The sequence below is a fragment of the Lithobates pipiens genome, unplaced genomic scaffold, assembly GCF_037356315.1.
Source record: "Lithobates pipiens isolate NorthernLeopardFrog02 unplaced genomic scaffold, aLitPip1_a1.2 Scaffold_22, whole genome shotgun sequence".
Taxonomy (NCBI): domain Eukaryota; kingdom Metazoa; phylum Chordata; class Amphibia; order Anura; family Ranidae; genus Lithobates; species Lithobates pipiens.
In genome coordinates, this window is record NW_027507784.1 from 8,715,959 (window position 1) to 8,736,872 (window position 20,914).

Below are 20,914 nucleotides of genomic sequence, written 5' to 3' on the forward strand. Positions count from 1 at the left end.
TACAGACAGATTAGTGAAATAATGGACATACTGAACATACTTCCCTGGGCTATCATGAAAAAATGTCCAGGTATTTCATTAGCAATGCTTTGTTCAGAAATATTTCTTGGTGTCATAACAATGGTAGAGTATGAGGAAGTCCAAAAATAATGCAGCAAGTGCCCCGAAAGCATCTCAAGTTTTTTTCCCACTTTGTAAGGAAACATTATAAAAGGACAGAAGCAAACGTGACACCGTATTTGTGAAGAAAGCGGTGTTGGGAGAAGTTTGTGTTGAGGAAAGATTGATACAGAAAGGAGATTCCAGTATGAGAAGCTGGATGTCTCTTCTCTTCCTCCTGGTCCTGCTGTGTGCCCCTCATGGGACGGCTGGTGAGTAGATGCAGGTTATCTGATGTGGCTTGACCTGGGCGGGAGGGTTAGAGTTGGTCTACAACATAGTGGTTGGTTTAGGAGAGCAGACACAGCATGGAGGTCCTGGATCCATTCTTCAATAAAAAATCTAGAGACCCAATAAGGAAAGGGGCATCACCATTCTCCTGCATATATCATTTGTCAGGTTCCCGGAAAACTTGACAATATAACTTATTATTTACAAAATCACATACATTTTCCGGCACAAACAGAAAAAAATCCAACCCTCAAAAATTCCTTAAATTATATTTATAGTAAAAAAATAATTCTAAGCATGCGGTTGTCTTACGAGAGATTATAGTTGGTGACTGGGAAGGGTCAAAAGGTTTCTTCAGCTCTGTGTATATGAAGGAAAATGGGAGAGCTAAAGTCCATAATGGACGTATGCCATGTACACACGTCAAGACTTTTCGATGGGCTAATGCCGAGTACACGCGATCTGACTTTCCGGAGGACTTGGTCCGGCAGACCAGAGTCCGTCAGACAATTCGATCGTGTGTGTGGGCTCCAGCTGACTTTTTCTTCCCAAAAGTCTAGTGGTCCTAGAAATAAGACTGACTTCAAATTTGTCCACCGGACTCGGCATTTTAGCGGACAATCCGTTCGTCTGTGTGCTGGTCCAACGGACTAAAACCAATGCTAGGGCAGCTATTGGCTACTGTCTATGAACTTCCTTATTCTACGTCGTCACATTCGAATTCGTCTGACATTTGGAGTGATCGCGTGTGGCCAAGTCCTTTAGTTTGGAAGTCCGGCGGACCTCAGTTGCAAAGTCCGTCGGATTGTGCGCCGGACCAAGTCCGTTTGAAAAGTCCGGTCACATGTACAAAAGTCCGACAGTCTTCTTGAAGGACTTTCGGCGGAGTTCTAACAGACTTTCCGAACGAATGGACCTGGCCACATACAATCACACCAAAGTCCGACGGATTCGAACGTGATGACGTACGACCGGACTAGAATAAGGAAGTTCATAGCCAGTAGCCAATAGCTGCCCTAGCGTCGGTTTTCGTCTGTTGGACTAGCACACAGATGAACTGATTTTTTGACCGGACTCAAGTCCATCAGAAAGATTTGAAACATGTTTTATTTCTAGGTTCATCTGACTTTTGGGAAAAAAAAGTCAGCTGGAGCCCACACACGATCGTAATATCCAAAATGAACACCGCTCTTCAGAGGTGTCTTGGGACGGCTGTGTGGCTTCAACATGTGTTTGCAAACGTAGGCAGCAAAAACCAGTTTTGTGACCTTGAGGTTGAGACCGTTTATGTAGATTTTCTTTTTTTCTGGGTAGTAAATATCTCTATTCATTACCTGCAGAGAGATGTTTTCTTACAATAACTACAGACAGATTAGTGAAATAATGGACATACTGAACTTACTTCCCTGAGCTGTCATCAAAAAATGTCCAGGTATTTCATTAGCAATGCTTTGTTCAGAAATATTTGTTGGTGTAATAACAATGGTAGAGTATGAGGAAGTCCATTTTCAAAAATAATGCAGCAAGTGCCCCGAAAGCATCTCAAGTTTTTTTCCCACATTGTAAGGAAGCATTATAAAAAGACAGAAGCAAACGTGACACCGTATTTGTGAAGAAAGTGTAGTTGGGAGAAGTTTGTGTTGAGGAAAGATCGATACAGAAAGGAGATTCCAGAATGAGAAGCTGGGTGTCTCTTCTCTTCCTCCTGGTCCTGCTGTGTGCCCCTCATGGGACGGCTGGTGAGTAGTTTCAGGTTATCTGATGTGGCTTGACCTGGGTGGGAGGGTTAGAGTTGGTCTACAACATAGTGGTTGGTGTAGGAGAGCAGACACCACATGGAGGTCCTGGATCCAATCTTCAATAAAACATCTAGAGGCCCAATAAGGAAAGGGGCATCACCATTCTCCTTCATATATCATTTGTCAGGTTCCCGGAAAACTTGACAATATAACTTATTATTTATAAAATCACATACATTTTCCGGCACAAACAGAAAAAAATCCAACCCTCAAAAATTCCTTAAAGCGGGAGTCCACCGGGACTCCGCGTTTTTTTTTTTTTTTTAAAAGCCAGCAGCTACAAATACTGCAGCTGCTGACTTTTAAAATAGTGACACTTACCTGTCCAGCGTGCCCGCGATGTCGGCACCCGAAGCCGATCGCTCGGTCGTCTGTCGGGTCCTGCCGCTGCCATCTTGGGTATGGGAATCAGGAAATGGAGGCTTTCGGCTTCATTTCCCGGTTTTCTACTGCGCATGCGCGAATTGCGCTGCGCAATAAGGACGCTCCCCGCTGCCTCTGGGAGCTGTGTGTTTCCCAGCAGGCAGCGGGGCACTTGCGGGAAGGGGCGGGCACTTGCGAAAAGGGGCGTAAGTTACGCCCCTTTCCGCAGAGAGCTATCCCGGAAGTGGGTGCAGTTACCTGGATTATCCAGGTAACTGTACCCCCCTCCCCCTGAAAGGTGCTGATTGTGGCACCGGAGGGGGGGAGGGTTCCGATGAGCGGAAGGTCCACTTTAGGGTGGACCTCCGCTTTAAATTATATATATAGTAAAAAAATAATTCTAAGCATGCAGTTGTCTTATGAGAGAGCTTATAGTTGGTGACTGGGAAGGGTCAAAAGGTTTCTTCAGCTCTGCGTATATGAAGGAAAATGGGAGAGCTAAAGTCCATAATGGACTTATGCCATGTACACACGACCAGACTTTTCGATGGGCTAATGCCGAGTACACACAATCGGACTTTCCGGAGGACTTGGCCCGGCGGACCAGAGTCTGGAGGACAATTCGATCGTGTGTGTGGGCTCCAGCGGACTTTTTCTTCCCAAAAGTCTGGCAGACCTAGAAATAAGACTGGCTTCAAATTTGTCCGCCGGACTCGGCTTTTAGCAGACAATCCGTTCGTTTGTGTGCTGGTCCGATGGACTAAAACCAATGCTAGTGCAGCTATTGGCTACTGGCTATGAACTTCCTTATTCTACGTCATCACGTTCGAATCCGTCTGAGTTTTGGAGTGATCGTGTGTAGCCAAGTCATTTCGTTTGAAACTCTGGTGGACCTCAGTTGCAAAGTCTGTCAGATCATCCACCGGACCAAGTCCGTCAAAGTCTGGTCGCGTGTACGTGGCATAAGTCTGATGGTCTTCTTTACGGACTTTCGGCGGAGTTCCTACTGACATTCTGAACAAACGGACATGTCCACACACAAGCAAACCAAAGTCCGATGGATTTGAACGTGATGACGCACGACCGGACTAGAATAAGGAAGTTCATAGCCAGTAGCCAGTAGCTGCCCTAGCGATGGTTTTTGTCTGTCGGACTAGCATACAGACTAACTGATTTTTCGACCGGACTCAAGTCCGTCTGAAAGATTTGAAACATGTTTTATTTCTTGGTTCAGTGGACTTTTTGGAAAAAAAAGTCAGATGGAGCCCACACACGATCGTAATATCCGACAGATTCATTCCGTCGGACCTAGTTCGTCAAAGTCCGGTCGTGTGTACCCGGCAATAGTATTACCACAGCCTCCAATGAACCGCAATGGCTCAAAATCAATATGGTCCAGAGCTGTGTTCATTTTGTCAACTAAAACGATTAAAACATTTTCGTAGACTAAAATGTCGGTCCAAACTACAGCGACTTAGGTTCCGACTTTTCAGTCCTCAAGTCACCCCAAGTCTCTTCACATTAGGGAATTACATTATAGTCAACGAGAGCCATCTTGATGTACACTACTGAAGTTGCGCCGACTTCAGAAAAGGTTCCTGTACTACTTCAAGGTGACTTCTAGGCGACTTGTACCCATAGAATTCAATGGAAGTCGCCTCCAAGTCGGATCTCCCTCTATATTTAAGTGACTTTACAGAAAAAGAAATTAGTTTACCCAGGCTAACCCCTCCCTCCCAGAGAGCTTATTATTCTGTGATTGGCCACAGCCAAAGTCGCCTGTCCTGGAGGCAACTTTAAGTCGCGTTGTAAATTGCTTAAAGTCATGCTGAAGTCGCCTCCAAATCGCCTTGCAAAGTCGCTCTGTAAGTCGGGTTGCCCCTGTGTGAACCGAGCCTTAATGAATACTATTTTAGTCGACTAAAATACGACTAAAACTAAAATGCCATTTTAGTCAAAAGTCTAATGCCCTGTACACACGGTCGGACTTTCCGATGGAAAATGTGCGATTGTATTGTGTTGTCAGAAATTCCGATCGTGTGTGGGCTCCATCTGACTTTTTAAATTTCTGACGCACAAAGTTTGAGAGCTGGATCTAAAATTTTCAGACAACAAAATCCGATCGTTTAAATTCCGATCGTGTGTAGACAAATCCGACGCACAAAGTGCCACGCATGCTCAGAATAAGATACGAGACAAAGGAAATTGGCTACTGGCCTCTTTATAATCCCGTTGTACGTGGTTTACGTCAACTCGTTCTAAACGATCGGATTAACCGACAACTTTGTGCGACCGTGTGTATGCTGGACAAGTTTGGACCAAAATCCGTCGGCATGTCCGACCATGTGCAGCTTAAAAATGCCTCTCCATGTTAGGCTATGGCCTCATGCCCACCATGGCGTAAGTGACATAGGTGTTTTGTAAGCTTCCAAAAAAAAACCCAGGACCAGTGCATTCTGATGCTCCAGCGCTAGAGCTGTAAAAATGCCAGATGCTGGTAAAGGGTGTTAAACGCAATTTAATGGAGCTTAACGCTGTACACACAGCATTTCTCTGTCTCTATTCAAAATCAATGGCTCTCTATGGGAGCCCATTGAATTGAACAGAAGTCGCACCAGAAGTCGGATCAAGATGATCTGCCTTGTGGTGTGACTTGTGTGCTGAGAATCTTGCAGGGGAACCCCAACAAAATGTTGCGTGAGGTTGTTAAAGGGGGCTTCCAGATCACGATAAGTCCCCGCCCACAGTCTCCGACAACCACCGGGCAAGGGTAGTTGGAAAGAGGCCCATGTCTTCATCAACATGAGGACAAGGTGCTTTGGGGTGGGGGAGGGTGCAGGGCCCCCCTCTGCCCCAAAGCACTCACCCCCCAACCCCCCATGTTGAGGGCATGTTGCCTGGTATGGTACAGGAGGGGGGGTGCTCTCTGTGGCTCCCCAAGTAACTAAGATAGTCACATACAAATCTGTTTCCATCTGGTGGCAGATTTGGCATCACTGGAGGGCAGGATGATGATATCAGGAAGAGTAATCTGGCCACACCCACCATTCGCTGTGTGCACCACATTAATACTCTCCTTGGGGCTCCCAAAGGTCCCAGGCCGCTAAAGGGTTTGGCTTGAAGAAAAACCCATACATATACACGATAATATATGTTTCATGGCCAGAATGTTAGTAAAGTTTGCGTAATACGTAGAATTTTTGTCTGGGCTGTTTAATGATTGATATATAAATATGTATATATATATATATATATATATATATATATATATATATATATATATATATATATATATATATATATATATATATATATATATATATATATATATATATATATATATATATATAGATAGATAGATATATATAGATATATATATATATATATATATATATATAATTTTTTGAATGAATTTAATATAATATTAAGTATGAATGAATTTAATATAATATTAAATATATTATAAATATATTATATTATATATGATTTTATATATATATATATATATATATATATATATATATATATATAGGGATATTGCTCCTGGTTGATAAAAACAAACTTTTGTTCATATATTATAGCTTAAAGTAAGCTTTTATTATTATGTTTAGTCGTGTATACAATATGTTATGTATACACAAAGAAAGAAATATTCATTTTTTTGTATTTTTGTAAAAAAAAAAAAAAAAAAAAATGGGGTGTGTTTTCTTGTTTGCAAGATTCTCAAAATAAAAAAAATCGCCAACTAGACTTGTGTACAACGGAAAATTTTGTTTTGTTTCTTTTCATTTGTTCAAAATATATAATTTCATTCTATTATATTCGTTCTGTTACGTCAAATAGTTTTTGGATAATTTGTTATTTCTGTAGAGCAGGAGTCGGGAACCTCGGCTCTCCAGCTGTTTTGAAACTACAATTCCCATCATGCCCCTGCCTCTAGGAGTCATGCCTATGATTGTCAGGGTCTTGCAATGTCTCATGAGACGTGTAGTTTCAAAACAGCTGGAGAGCCGAGGTTTCCTACCCCTGCTGTAGAGCGTCGATAGTCATTATATAGAATCTCGAATCATGTCAAATTCATTCCTTATATGCGCTATAATTTCTTTCATATTATTTAAAATTCGATATTTATGTACGTATAGGATGCAAAATTTGTCCGAATTTCGATTTGTTACGAAACGCATTGCACATATTTATTGCCAACTCAATATTAAACCCTATGGACTAAGACTGGGATGCAAGTAAAGTTAATTTGTGTGTAAAGGCAGGTGTACCAATACTTTTGACAATATATTGTATGTATATGTACTCTAGTGTATCTTATTTACACATTTATTATGACAGGGGGGGTGGAGTTGACTTTAAGCAAGAAGAACGGTTGAAGTTGTTGCCCGTTTTGTAGAGAAGAATACTTTGCAGAGAAATCATATAATGTTTTTTTTCCTTTCCTTCAGGTACTGATGGCTACAACTGTACACAGAGAGGTAAGTCACCAAGGGAGGGATCTCTGATATAAGAATTCAGTCAAACAAATAACAAAAATATAATCACTTTGATTTAGACAATTTCGTTTATTTTGGTTAAAATAAGCAATAAAATAAAATAAAAATTCCCATTTGGACGTGTTGGTTACATCACAAAAAGAAATTGTACATATTGATTTAACCACTTGAGACCCGCGCTATAGTCAATTGACGGCTACAGCGCGGATCTCCTTTTCCGGGACTACGTCTATTGACGTCGTCCCGTGTACGAGCGGCCTGCGCGCGCCCCGAGGGGCGCGCGCGGCGCGCTCTGTGATCGGCGAGTCCATGAGACTCGCCTGATCACCGATCCGTGCAAGGGGTCGATCCCGACCCCTTATCACGTGATCAGCTGTCAGCCAATGACAGCTGATCAGGTGACATAATGGAGCCGGTAATCGGCTAGTATTCCTCCTCTCGTTGACAGCGCGAGGAGAAAAAAAAAGCCGATCACCGGCGGCCGTGATCGGGACATCAGTCCCGATCACGGCCAGCAATGTAAGCGCCCACCTGCCCCCTGCCAGTGCCCACCTGCCCCTTGCAGTGTCACCCTAATAAAAAGTAAGTGCCCCCCGTCAGTGCCACCCAGCAGTGCCCACAGTGCCACCCAGCAGTGCCCACAGTGCCACCCAGCAGTGCCACCCACAGTGCCACCCACAGTGCCCACAATCTGCCTCAAAGGTGCTGCACCCCAGTGCCGCCCATCAGTGCCCAGCAGTGCCGCCCATCAGTGCCCAGCAGTGCCACCTATCAGAGCCACCTATCAGTGCCCATCAGTCCCATCTATCAGTGGTACCTATCAGTGCCCATCCGTGCCACCCATCCGTGCCACCCATCCGTGTCACCCATCCGTGCCATCTTATCTGTGCCCATCTTTGCCCATCAGTGCCACCTTATCTGTGCCCATCGGTGCCGCCTTATCTGTGCCTATTAGTGCCGCCTTAACTATGCCTATCAGTGCCCACCAGTGCAGCCTATCAGTGCCCACCAATGCAGCCTATCAGTGCCCACCAATGCAGCCTATCAGTGCCCACCAATGCAGCCCATCAGTGCCCACCAATGCAGCCTATCAGTGCCGCCTAATCAGCGCACTTCAATGAAGGAGAAAAATGACCCGTTTGCAAAATTTTATAACAAACTATTAAAACATGATTTTTTTTTGCATCTTTTTTTGTTTGTTTAGCAAAAAATAAAACTCCGAGCTGTAATTAAATACCAACAAAAGAAATCTCTATTTGTGGGAAAAAAATGATAAAAATTTCATTTGGGTACAGTGTTATATGACCGCGCAATTGTCATTCAAAGTGCATCAGCGCTGAAAGCTGAAAATTGGTCTGGGACTGAATGGGGTTTAAGTGCCCAGTAAGCAAGTGGTTATACCATATGAGTTAAACCAGGGGGCAGGAATTGACCATCCTAGTAGACATGTACACTGACAAAAAATGTGTTCATTTTCCTTTTCATTTCATTAGATTTGTTGCTTTTTTCAGAAATTTTCAGAAAAAAAGCAAAAAAAAAAACAAAATCGGAAATTCCAAAATTTGAAAATCCGAATTTGAAAAGAAAATTCCAATACCTATAATTTAATAATTATTATTAGTTAGTTATTATTTCAGAATTTCGCGTTTTTTAATTTTCCGATTTTCATTCTTATTTTTGGATTTTCAAATTTCCAAATTTTCAAATTCATGAAATGTTGAATATTCAAATTCATGAAATGTTTAATATTCAAATTCATGAAATGTTGAATATTCAAATTTCCTAATTTCAAATATTCTAATTTCCTAATTTCGAATTTCCAAAATGTTCAAATTTCCGAATTCCCAATTTCCCAAATTTTCTAAATTTTGTAAATTCAGAAAAAAATTTGAAATGTCCAAAATTGGAAAATTTGGAATTTCAGAAATTTGAAAATTCGGAAATTTTGAGAATTCGGAAATTCGGAAATTCGAAAATTCGAAAATTTGGAAATTTGGAAATTTAGAAATTTGGAAATTTGGAAATTTAAAGATTCAGAAATTTTGGAATTAACGAAATAGGAACTAAACAAATTGCACATGTCTACATCCTAGGTCTTAAAAAGACGTGATCTCATTGGAGCCAATCATTGGGGTCAGTTTACTAAAGGAGTAGAGAATTCAAATGAATGTTCATTTAACCACTCGCCCCCCCCAAAAGATTTTACCCTCCCTTAATGACCAGGCCATTTTTTGTAATGCGGCACTGCGTTACTTTAAATTGTGCGGTGGTGTGATGCTATGCCCAGATACATTTTTGTAAATTTTTTACTCACAAAGTCATCTCCCTGACTGTGAGAGGCGCGGGTGCGACGTCTGAGCCGGCAAGTGTAAACAAAGCCAGTGACTTGGATGGGAAGGTTGAGACTGTTCTCTTTTTTTTTTTACCTCAGTCTTTCCAGGCTAGAGGAGAGTTGTGGGGTCTTATAGACTCCCCATCTCTCCATAAAGAGGACCTGTCATGCTCCATTGCTAGTACAAGAGATATTTACATTCCTTGTAACAGGAATAAAAGTGAATAAATATATATATTTTTTAAAGAGTATAAATAAAGGTAAAATAAACAATATAAAAAAATTAAATAGACCCATCCTCACGTGCTCGCACACAGAAGCGAACGCATATGTACGTCACGCCCACATATGTAAACGGCATTCAAATCACACATGTGAGGTATCGTCGCGTGCGGTAGAGCGAGAGAAACAATTATTGAGACAATTCTTAAAAAATTAAGCATCGCCTATGGAGATTTTTTAACCACTTCAGCCCCGGAAGGATTTACCCCCTTCCTGACCAGACCACTTTTTGCGATTCGGCACTGCGTCGCTTTAACTGACAATTGTGCGGTGGTGCGACCTGGCTCCCAAAAAAAATTGACTTCTTTTTTTTCCCCACAAATATAGCTTTCTTTTGGTGGTATTTGATCACCTCTGCGTTTTTTTTTTTTTTTTTTTTTTTTTTAAGCTATAAACAAAAAAAGAGCATCAATTAAAAAAAAAAAAAAAGCAATATTTTTTACTTTTTGCTATAATAAATATCCCTCAAAAATATATTAAAAAAAACATTTTTTTTCCTCAGTTTAGGCCGATCCGTATTCTTCTATACATTTTTGGTAAATAAGCGATTATTGATTGGTTTGCATAAAAGTTATAGCGTTTACAAAATAGGGGATAGTTTTATGGCATTTTTATTAATAATATTTTTTTTTTACAAGTAATGGCGGCGATCAGCAACTTTTATTGTGACTGCGACATTATGGCCGACACATCGGACATTTTTGACACATTTTTGGGACTATTGTAATTTATACAGCAATCGGTGCTATACAAATGCAGTGATTCCTGTGTAAAAGACACTGGCAGTGAAGGGGTTAACCACTAGGTGGTAGTGTAGGGGTTAAGTGTGTCCTAGGGGTATGTTGCTAACTGTGGGGGGAGTGGCTGTGTTTTACACATCACTGATCTCTGCTCCAATCACAGGGAGCAGAGATCAGTGTCACTTGTTGCTAGGCAAAACGGGAAGATGCTTGTTTACTTTAGCATCTCCCCATTCTTCCTCCCCGTGGCGATACAGTCCATTCATTATATATATATATATATATATATATATATATATATATATATATATATATATATATATATATATATATATATATATAAATACAGTTAATAAATAAATATCATTTATTTATTTATTCTATATATATATAATATTTTTATATATATATATATATATATATATATATATATATATATAATATTTATATGTTGTATGTTTAATGTAATTCTCCCAGAGAATATATATATATATATATATATATATATATATATATATATATATATATATATATATATATATATATATATATGAAATCTCTGGGAGAATTAAATAAAACATACAACATATAAGTGTATATGCTTGGTTGATGGATTCTGAATCCAAGAACTGGGGACACCACATAACAAGGACTACAATAGCATTGGATGATCCTGTTAAGGACCAACTACATGTGTTATACGAATGGTCAATATACATGCATATATGTAATATCACTTTTCCATATGGAAAGATGATTAAAGGGGTTGTAAACCCTTGTGCATCCTATGCATTAGGGTGAAAAAAACTTCTGCCAATCACCGGCCCCCCAGCCCTCCCCACCCATTTTACTTACCCGAGCCCTGTATTTCTCTCGGTGGAGACACGCTGCCCCTCTCTGCACAGGGTCCCGGCTCTCGATTGGATAGATTGATAGCAGCGCAGCCATTGGCTCCCGCTACCGTCAATCAAATCCAATGATGCGGGAGCCGTTGGGGCGGGGCCGATTTCCGGCATTCAAGTCTATGGACGCCGAATGCTGGACTCTGGAGCACGCTCGCAAGGTAGCCCCCCCCCCCCGGGAGAGACGCTTTTCCTAGGGGGTTATCTGATAAGTGGAAGAGGTGCAAGAGCCACCGGGGGCCCCTAAAAGACTAGGATCAGGGCCACTCTGTGCAAAACGATCTGCACAGTGGAGGTAAGTATTACATGTTTGTTATTTTAGATGAAAAAATAAATAAATAACAAGGGTTTACAATCACTTTAAAGGGGCGTATGCAGATTCCAGTATGCTCACATTTACGTATTCATCTAGAATGCATAATTTATATGTAAACAAATGTCCCAAAGCACATAACTGGTGATCCATGTCTATAGTCTCATTTACTACAATGTGTCTTACCTAATCAGTATTGTATTTTCTGAATATTTTTTTGGGGTTACAGAGGGGACCTCCCTCACTGTATTGATGGATGCCTATTGGATGTATTGGAGTTCTTATTCATCCTACTTGGAGAAAGCTCTGGATTCTGTGTCATCCAGATTCCCCTGCATCACACGACAATATACTACAGTAACCCTGGACTATGCCGGTAAATACACAAATCACTACTTTACTTGTTTCATTGTAACATTTCAATTTCTCAGCAATGTTTCATTTTTGTAGAAATGATCTGATATCTGGTGGAAAACTAGAATCGATCAGCCAATCTGAGTATTCTGGTAGGGGGAGGGGGCAATCCCCCTGTTATAATACAAAGACACAACAGGGAAGAATGCCGCACCAACATTGCTTGTTTATACGTCATTTTTTTTTCTTTATTTAACACACTGAGATGAATGAAAAAAAAAAAAACTTGGTGTTCCAGCTGCAATTTTTTTTTTTTTTTTAAGTCAGCAGCTACAAACACTGTAGCTGCTGACTTATAATGAGTACACTTACCTGTCCAGGAAGCCCACGATGTCCCCCCCTCCCCTCCAGGCCGATCCGTCCATTGATCGGGTCCCGGCGCCGCCATAGTAGCTAAAGGAAACCAACAGTGAGGCCTTTAGGCTTCACAGCCAGTTTCCTACTGTGCATGCGCGAGTCGTGCCGCACTTTCAGAATGGCGCTGTCGTCTTCTGGGACACACACAAGTCCCAGAAGGCAGAGGGGGAGAAGGAGGAAATTGCTTCCTGGGCTGAGCTAGGATAGAAGTACACTATGTACTTCAGAAAAAGTAAGAAAGAGGAAAAAAAAATAGTTATCCAAAAACGAGGGGTGGATGGGAGGTCTTTCCTTTAAGAAAAAGTTGTAAAAGTGTGTGGAACTCCGCTTTAACCCATGGTCTAAGCTTTTCATTAAGGGGAACATAAAGTGATTGTCTCATCTTTTTTCAATTAAAATAACAAACATGTTCTACTTAGGTGCTCTGGGAAATGGTTTTGCGCAGAACAGCCCCGATCCCCCTCTTCTGAGGTTCCTGGCTGGAGCTTCTGGCCCCTCCCTCCAGCTTACTATGGGAAGGAGCAGAGCCACAGCTCTGTGTATCCATTTAGACACTCTCTCTCTCCTCATTGGCTAACTGAGTTTTATTGACAGCAGTGGGAGCCAATGACTTCAGTAAGGGGCCCCGGGGCTTGAGGGGCCCATCCGGGCCAGAAGAAGGTAGGACAGGTGAAGGGGAGAACGTGTTGTGCATTACAGAAACAATCTCACAGCTTCTGCTGTTCTCATGTCATTGAGCTCAAACATCGAGCTCTTTACTGCCACCTCTGGCTAATATGTGTATGATCACCCCTCGTATGATTTTTACTATACTTCTCAGCAACATGTCAGCTTTGTGAAAATGGGCTGGGACGACCTTCTTTACAGGGGGGGGGGTTGTGAGGGAATGAGAGGGGGGATGTTTGTGTACATGGAGGGGCCAGGTTTACAGGTTTGTGTATGTGAGGGGCTGCCATATATACAGGTGTGTGGGGGGGGGGGGGTCGCTGACATATATACAGGTGCGTGGGGGGTGCTGACATATATACATGTGTGTGGGGGGCTGACATATATAAATATGTGTGGGGGGTTGCTGACATATATACAGGTGTGTGGGGGGGGGCTACCATATATACAGGTGTGTGGGGGTGCTGATATATATACGGGGGTGGGGCGCTGACATATATACAGGTGTGTTCCGGAGGCACTGACATATATATAGGTGTCTGTGGGGGGGGCTGACATATACAGTATACAGGTGTGGGGAGGGATGACATATACACAGGTGTGTGAGGGGCTGACATATATACAGGTGTGTGTGGGGCGCTGACATATATACAGGTGTGTGGGGCGATAACATATATAGAGGTGTGAGGGGGCTGACATATATACAGGAATGAGGGGAGGCTGAGTGCGTACAGGTGAGGTGGCCGTTGTGTGGGCTCAGTAGGATGGCCCGTGGGCAAGCCCTGAGGAATGTTGGTAGTCAGGCTCGGGGGGGGGGGGGGGCAGGCCTAAAGCTGTGTAAGGGGCCCAAAAATTTCTGATGGCTGCCCTGCTGCTGTGTTTTAGCCAAGGGCAACCGAGGCATTCATGGATATTGCTGGCTTGAGATGGGGCTCGGGTAGGTGTTAAGGAGTCTGCTGCATACAGCTTTTTTTTTACCTTAATGCTTAGAATGCACCTTCTGCCTTTACAACCTATTTAAAAGAGCTGGGGAGTACTAAGCAAGCATTAACTGTTGAAATAACAGATCCTTTGGGCAGAAGTATGTAATGTATAGCACAACTTACAGAATGCTGAGGTCAGGGGTATTTAACATACAGCACAGCCTACAGAGCAGAACATGTAATGATTAGCACAGCCTATAGAGTGAAGTCATCAGTGACATACAGTACAGAGTGCAGCAGTCATGAGTACAACATAAAGCACATCATACAGAGTGCAGCAGTGAGGATCAGGTTATGAACAATGCTGGATAAGAGTATGATATGTATAACATTCCACACTGAATCCTTGTCTGGGTCAATCAAGTCACTCGGTGGTATTTGGCAGTCATGGAAAAGCGATCTAACCTGAAAATGGGTTTAATTTGGCTCTTTATGTGCAAAGTTGTTTTCTGAGCAAAGCTGATATTAACAAACTACATTGTTAAGTTAAATACATGAACACTTTAAAGGGTGTTTTTGTTCTTTTACTATTTCTTATGCTACTGTTAGTGTTTATAACTATTTTGAGCATTCATTTTCTACTTTTTAATAAAATATTATTATTATTATTATTATTATTTTTAGAAACTAATGAAACTATCACCAATGACAAGAGTGGTTTCTTACAAAGCATAAAAAGAAACACTTGGGATGACAATTCTGCTTATTATAATTACTATAGCCATCTATCAAACTGCAATCAGTCCCTCCTCTATGGGCTGAAGAGAGCTCTGCAGATCTCCCCCGCTGAGTCCATCATTTTGGTTTATACAGTTGGCTCCATGACAGATTACAAGGACACTAAGCTCCTGTCTGAGGTTCATAGGTTGCTGGAGGAAAAGAAGTCCCAAGTAAGAGTCTTCTGTGTAAAGTGATATATCATCTACGTATCTCAGATCCATAGCTAAACATTTTTTTTTTTTCTCTACAGGTTTATTTCATGTGGTACCAATGGTGGTATTGTACAGTGAGTGCTGCCCAGTATGAAGTCTTTTTAGACATTATATCTCTTAGTTATGGAGAATTGATTAATTTTTATTATACTGATTTTCATAAGGTAAGGATCATATTAGACAAATAGGAAGCTTACAGTATTAGTAAAGGCAAAAACATTCTATTGATGGACACTTTATGTATGGGACTCAATTTTGATTATACTATATAAATCTGTAGATGGCAGAGGTGATAATTGAAAATGATCTGAACTGACCTGGGTTCTGCTTGGGAGGGCTTCAGTGACCTTCAAAGAAGTTCAGATGCCAGACCTCCCCCCGAATGCCATTGAAATTAATGGAGACATATATCTTCCAAATAAAGAATGCCCATTTTTTGGGCTAAAAGGTACAAAAGTGTCAAAAATAGCATCGGGGGTGGACACTGCCCTGGGAAATATGTACAATAGAAAAAACATTTAGAAAAATACATTTAGCAAGCAGCAGTGATTTTTTATTTTTTTAATGCTTAAAATGAAAAATTAAAAATGTACAATTCCTTTAAATAACATATATGGGGGTATCCCAATCCCATGAAGGGGCATCTCTGTAAAGTGCTGCAGCCACATTGACATTTACAAAGGTAAAACTTTTTTGCTAGCAAATGATGTCATTGACACCGACCCCCTCCAAGCTTCTGCTGTGCATTTTGGGGTCCTTAGGAGAGGTTTGTATGCTTTATGTGCTTTGTTTCTGGCTTTGCCCAATGCATTCAGTCAAATATGACACATTTTAGGGGCACAAAATGCCTTGGGTGGAATCGTAAGCCATGGCATCACTACACCTGCACTTGCACACTTTGCTATTGAGGGTTTTGGGAGCTGTAGTCAGTTTGGAACACTGTATACAGAGGATCGATGTGAGTGCTTTTAGCTGGTCTTCATAGACATATCATTCCAGAGTAGTCTCTTTTTTGTTATGCTTGTATATACTATGATGATGTTGGAGAAGGTAGATTAAAGAGCACTGTCTGACTTCTCGAGTGAGTGTCACACCCCCTCTGATAAGCCTCACAATGTGGCTGGTGGAGGACACAAGGCGTACATAATAGTCGGTGAACTGTGAATGGATCACATGGCATTATACTTTTTGTGTTTCCACACTGTATTAGGGATTTTCTGTGGACGGTTGTGTGTGGCCATGGACTATGACTTGTCTATTATTTTGATTTTTGTTTATTTAGGATTTATTTGTTTGATTCACTTATTTTAGTATTATATCACTTCATGAATTAGGTATTGCACTTCTATATTCATCTGTATGACAGTGTATAGTGTATCCTATATTTTGTGCTGGCGGTTTTTCATTGTATACATGGTAATTATTTTTCTTTTAGCACAGTGTTTATATTTTCTTTTTTATACAAAAAGATTTCAACCATCCCAAATCATAACTGGCCTTTGCAGTAAAATATATATGGATGGGCAACGCACATCACAAACAGACATAAGTTTCCCAGCACACGTACCAGCTAGCCTGCAAAAAATAAATAAAAAAATTCCCTGTCTAACAAGTCACGTTAAAAATAGATGTTTTAATTACAAACATTTGCAAATTATGTGGAAGCCGATGTGCCCAAGTCAAGGCTTCTCAATATACTGTGGCCCCAACTCCCCAACTATATAGTGTCCAAGTTGGAGCGCATACAATAGGATCACCTGTCCTTTCAACCAATTGGATGACGGGTCTCAGGACCTGCTTCCTGATTGGCCGGAAGTAGGATCAGTGACAATAGTGAATATTCATTCTCTATTATCACACAACTGGGTGGGCTCAGAGCGTAATGTTCTGTGCCCCAAGCCCAACCTTGTTTTAAGCCTATTAGGGCCTCTGGCTCCAATCACGTGCTTCAAACCCCCCCCCCCCCCATTGGAATTCATGCATCCGGAGCCCTGTATGTAGATTAGGGGGCTGGACAAATGTATGGGGCGATGGCGCCCATGCGCCCCTAGTGGATGGGCCGCCACTGGAGTCCACTACTCCGTAAAAGTACAGGGACACATTCGCTGTGCAGCAAGAGTATGATGGCAGCTGAAGGCATCCAGCCAAACTCAATGGACAAGCTATACAGAAAGATTGCAACCACCCCAGTTTATAACTAGCCTTTGCAGTAAGGTGCACATGGAAGGGCAATGCACAACACAAACAGACAAAGGTTTCCCAGCACACTAGTTAGAAAGGATATTTTTTGTTTGCAGGCTTGCTGGTAAATGTGCTGGGAAACTTTTACTTGTTTGCGACGTGTGTTGCTCATCCATGTAATGTTCTTATCTATATAATTTTAATATTTGCTCCATACCTCAATATTCTGCTAGAGTCTCATAGTGCTGCATTGTGAGATTTAGATCTTATCCATATTACACAATGTCCAGACTGCAGGAACATCCAACCCAGTGCTCCATGGTGGTTCCCGGGCCAGTATATGGAGAACTAAGGTCTAGGATAACCAAGAGACATTTCAGTAGTGACCACTGGACCAATTCTTGTAGGACAAGGCACCAATTATCAGAGATCAATGGTATCTTTATGGTACCTCTATGCCAACGACACCCAGATCTATCTCTCCACTCCTCAACTCACCCCCTCAATCTCCTCACAGATCTCCAACTTACTGAATGACATATCAGTATGGAGGTCACACCACTTCCTTAAACTCAATCTTTCTAAAACTGAGCTTGTTATATTTCCTCCTTCACGATCCTTCACCATTAATATCAACAACACAACCATTGGTCCCTCCACTCATGCCAGAGTCCTGGGTGTAATCATTGACTCTGACCTCTCCTTCAGCCCCCATATCCAATCACTGGCTAAATCCTGCCGCCTTCCCCTCCACAACATCTCCAGAATTCCCCCTTCCTGACTAATGACACCACAAAGCAACTCGTTCACTCCTTGATTATTTCCCGCCTTGACTACGGCAACTCTCTCCTTAATGGCCTACCCTTGCGCAGGCTCCTCCCTCCAGTCTATTATGAATTCTGCTGCTAGACTAATACACCTCACTAATCATTCCGTGACTGCTGCCCCTCTCTGCCAATCCCGTCACTGGCTTCCCCTCCCCCACCGTGTAAAATTCAAAATGCTAACCATAACATACAAAGCCATCCACAACCTCGCCCCCCATCTACATCACCAACCTCATCTGCAGATATCGCCCAAATCGTCCCCTCCGACGACCTCCTGCTTTCTAGCTCCCTATTTACCTCCTCCCATGCTCGCCTTCAAGACTTCTCCAGAGCCTCTCCCATCCTCTGGAACTCCCTGCCCCAGTCTGTCCGCTCAGCCCTTACCCTGTCCACCTTTAAGCCCTTGTACACACGGTCGGACATTCCGATGGACAATGTCCGATAGGACCGTGTTGTCGGATAATCCGACAGTGTGTGGGCTCCATCAGACTGTTTCTGTCGGAGTATCCGACGGACCAAGATTTCCAGCTATAAAATTTTCCGACAACATGATCCGATCAGACAAAGTGCCACGCATGCTCAGATCAAATTCCTAGACCAAAGCTATTGGCTACTAGCCTGAACGTAGTTCCGTCCTAACGAAATAATATCATCACGTTAAGTACGATCGGATTTTCTGACAACTTTGTCTGACTGTGTGTATGCAACAGTTTCGGACAAAATCCTTCGTACAAAATCTGTCGGACAAAATCCGACGGATTTGGTTTTCACAATGCCCGACCGTGTGTACAGGGGCTAAGAGTTCCCTGAAAACTAATTTATTCAGGGAAGCCTATTCCACACCCAACTAACAACTGTCCCCGAGCCGCCCCCCATCAAATCATTCTCTGCAGCTATTACCGTTTGTACCACCACCCCCTCCCTTTAGAATGTAAGCTGTACGTGCCGGGCCCTCCTGTACCTTTTGTATTGTACTGTAATTGTGTTGCCCCCCCCCCCCTATACATTGTAAAGCGCTGCGTAAACTGTTGGCGCTATATAAATCAATAATAATAATAATAATATCTTAGCCCTAATATAGACTTTTACATGTTGTTGTATATAGGAAATAAATGTGGGTTTTAATGAAAGCAGAGGGTTTGTGCCCATACATGTATTCCTTTATAAATGTTTGCTTTTAATAATATGTGTTCTCGATCTCTATATTTTGGCAGCTAGAGGAAGCTGTGAAATTATTGTTGTCCAAACCTCTAAATTCTTCAGTGCGCATCCTGAACATCAATGAAAACGTACCTGACACATATACTGATGCGTTCAATGTTACAACTTCCTTATCGCATTTACTGATCACAGGAAATCAAATATTCGCCCTTAATTTTTCCGATCCGAATGGTACGTTCATGACTGTAGATCACAGTAAGAATTTCTGAATGTATTTCTGAATGTACCCAGACTTAGTAAAAGGGAATTCTTCTCTTTTTGGTTCACCTGAGATGTAAATGTATTAGCAAACCCTGGATCCAGTAAGATCTTTTGTTGATGGGAGTTTTCAGCTTGTGTCCATGACGTCACACTGAGATCAGTTTAAAATACTTCCAAAATTACACAGAAAACATGATATAGATTATTGTTACTATACTGTATATTATAATTAACCACTTGGCGCCCATACTACGTCATATGATGTCGTGAGCTTTGTGGTGTAATATCTGAATGATGCCTGAGGCCACAGACATCATTCAGATATCGGCATTTTCAGCCGGCGATTCCCTGCACCATAAGAATGATCATAGTGGCTGTTCCACCGCTTGATCGTTCTTACGGGTGGTGGGAGGGGATGCCCCCCCTCCCTCCGCCCTCTGGTGCTTGTACCGACTCACCGCTTCCATCGGTGAGTCGGTCACAGGATCCGCCGGCCCCCGGATGATACCATAGAGATTTCTGGCGGACCAGATCTTCCTTGGAGTCTCTATGATCGTCTGGAGGCCGGGCGCGATGTTATGACGTCACGCCCGGTCTCTGCATTCAAATTAACGGCGCCGTTTTGGCTGGGAAGCCAGGATCTTTTTTTTTTTTTTTTTTTTTTTTTTTATTTTAGGCTTCCCAGCCTAGAGGTGAGCTATGGGGTATTATTGACCCCATATCTCACTGTAAATAGGTCAGATCGTGCCATATTCCTATTACAAGGAATGTTTACATTCCTTGTAATAGGAATAAAAGTAATCAATTTTTTTTTTCTTTAAGTGTCAAACTAAAAAAATAAAAATAAAATTAACAGTAAAAAAAATTAAAGTGCCCCTGTCCCAGTGTGAGCTTGTACGTAGAAGCGAACTCATACGTAAGTCCCACCCACATATGAAAACAGTGTTTAACAACACATGTGAGTTATCGCCGCAAACGTTAGAGAGAGAGCAATAATTCTAGCCCTAGACCTACTCTGTAATCAGTAAAAAAATTTAAAACGTCGCCTATCGGGATTTTTAAATACCAACGTGTGGCGCCATTCCACGAGCGTGTGCAATTTTTAAGCATGACATGTTGGGTATCTATTTACTCGCTGTATCTTCATCTTTCACATTATGGGCTTAAAAATTGGGCTAACTTTACTGTTTTTTTTTTTTTAAAGCATGAACTGTTTTTTTTTCTGAAAAAAACGTGTTCGAAAAATTGCTGCGCAAATATCGTGCGAGATAAAAAGTTGCAATGACCGCCATTGTATTCCCTAGGGTCTTTGCTAAAAAAAAACATATATAATGTTTGGGGGTTCTATGTAATTTTCTAGCAAAAAAAATATGAATTTTACATGTAGGAGAGAAATGTCAGAATTGGCCTGGGCACGAAGTGGGTAAACAAGAAGCCTTACCTATACTTTTACCATATTCTCTATTTAATTAATATGGAGGTAATATTTTGCGGATAATGACATGAAAT

At 41.7% G+C, this 20,914-nt stretch overlaps 1 protein-coding gene across 3 annotated transcripts in view; it reads left to right on the forward strand.

Moving 5' to 3' along the window:
- The first annotated feature begins 217 nt into the window (after window positions 1–217).
- The window catches only part of LOC144000355 (uromodulin-like), a 58,602-nt gene continuing 37,905 nt past the window's right edge, over window positions 218–20,914 (forward strand). The window contains exons 1-7 of one of the 3 annotated variants that reach the window (XM_077494146.1): window positions 233–371; window positions 1,962–2,129; window positions 7,007–7,036; window positions 11,853–11,999; window positions 14,668–14,933; window positions 15,014–15,139; window positions 19,198–19,375. In XM_077494146.1, the coding sequence (XP_077350272.1) occupies window positions 2,066–2,129; window positions 7,007–7,036; window positions 11,853–11,999; window positions 14,668–14,933; window positions 15,014–15,139; window positions 19,198–19,375 (811 nt within the window). In that variant the 5' untranslated portion in view covers window positions 233–371; window positions 1,962–2,065. Of the gene's footprint in view, window positions 372–1,957; window positions 2,130–7,006; window positions 7,037–11,852; window positions 12,000–14,667; window positions 14,934–15,013; window positions 15,140–19,197; window positions 19,376–20,914 lie in introns of all 3 variants that reach the window. The other 2 variants (XM_077494145.1, XM_077494147.1) reach the window with 2 other exon arrangements.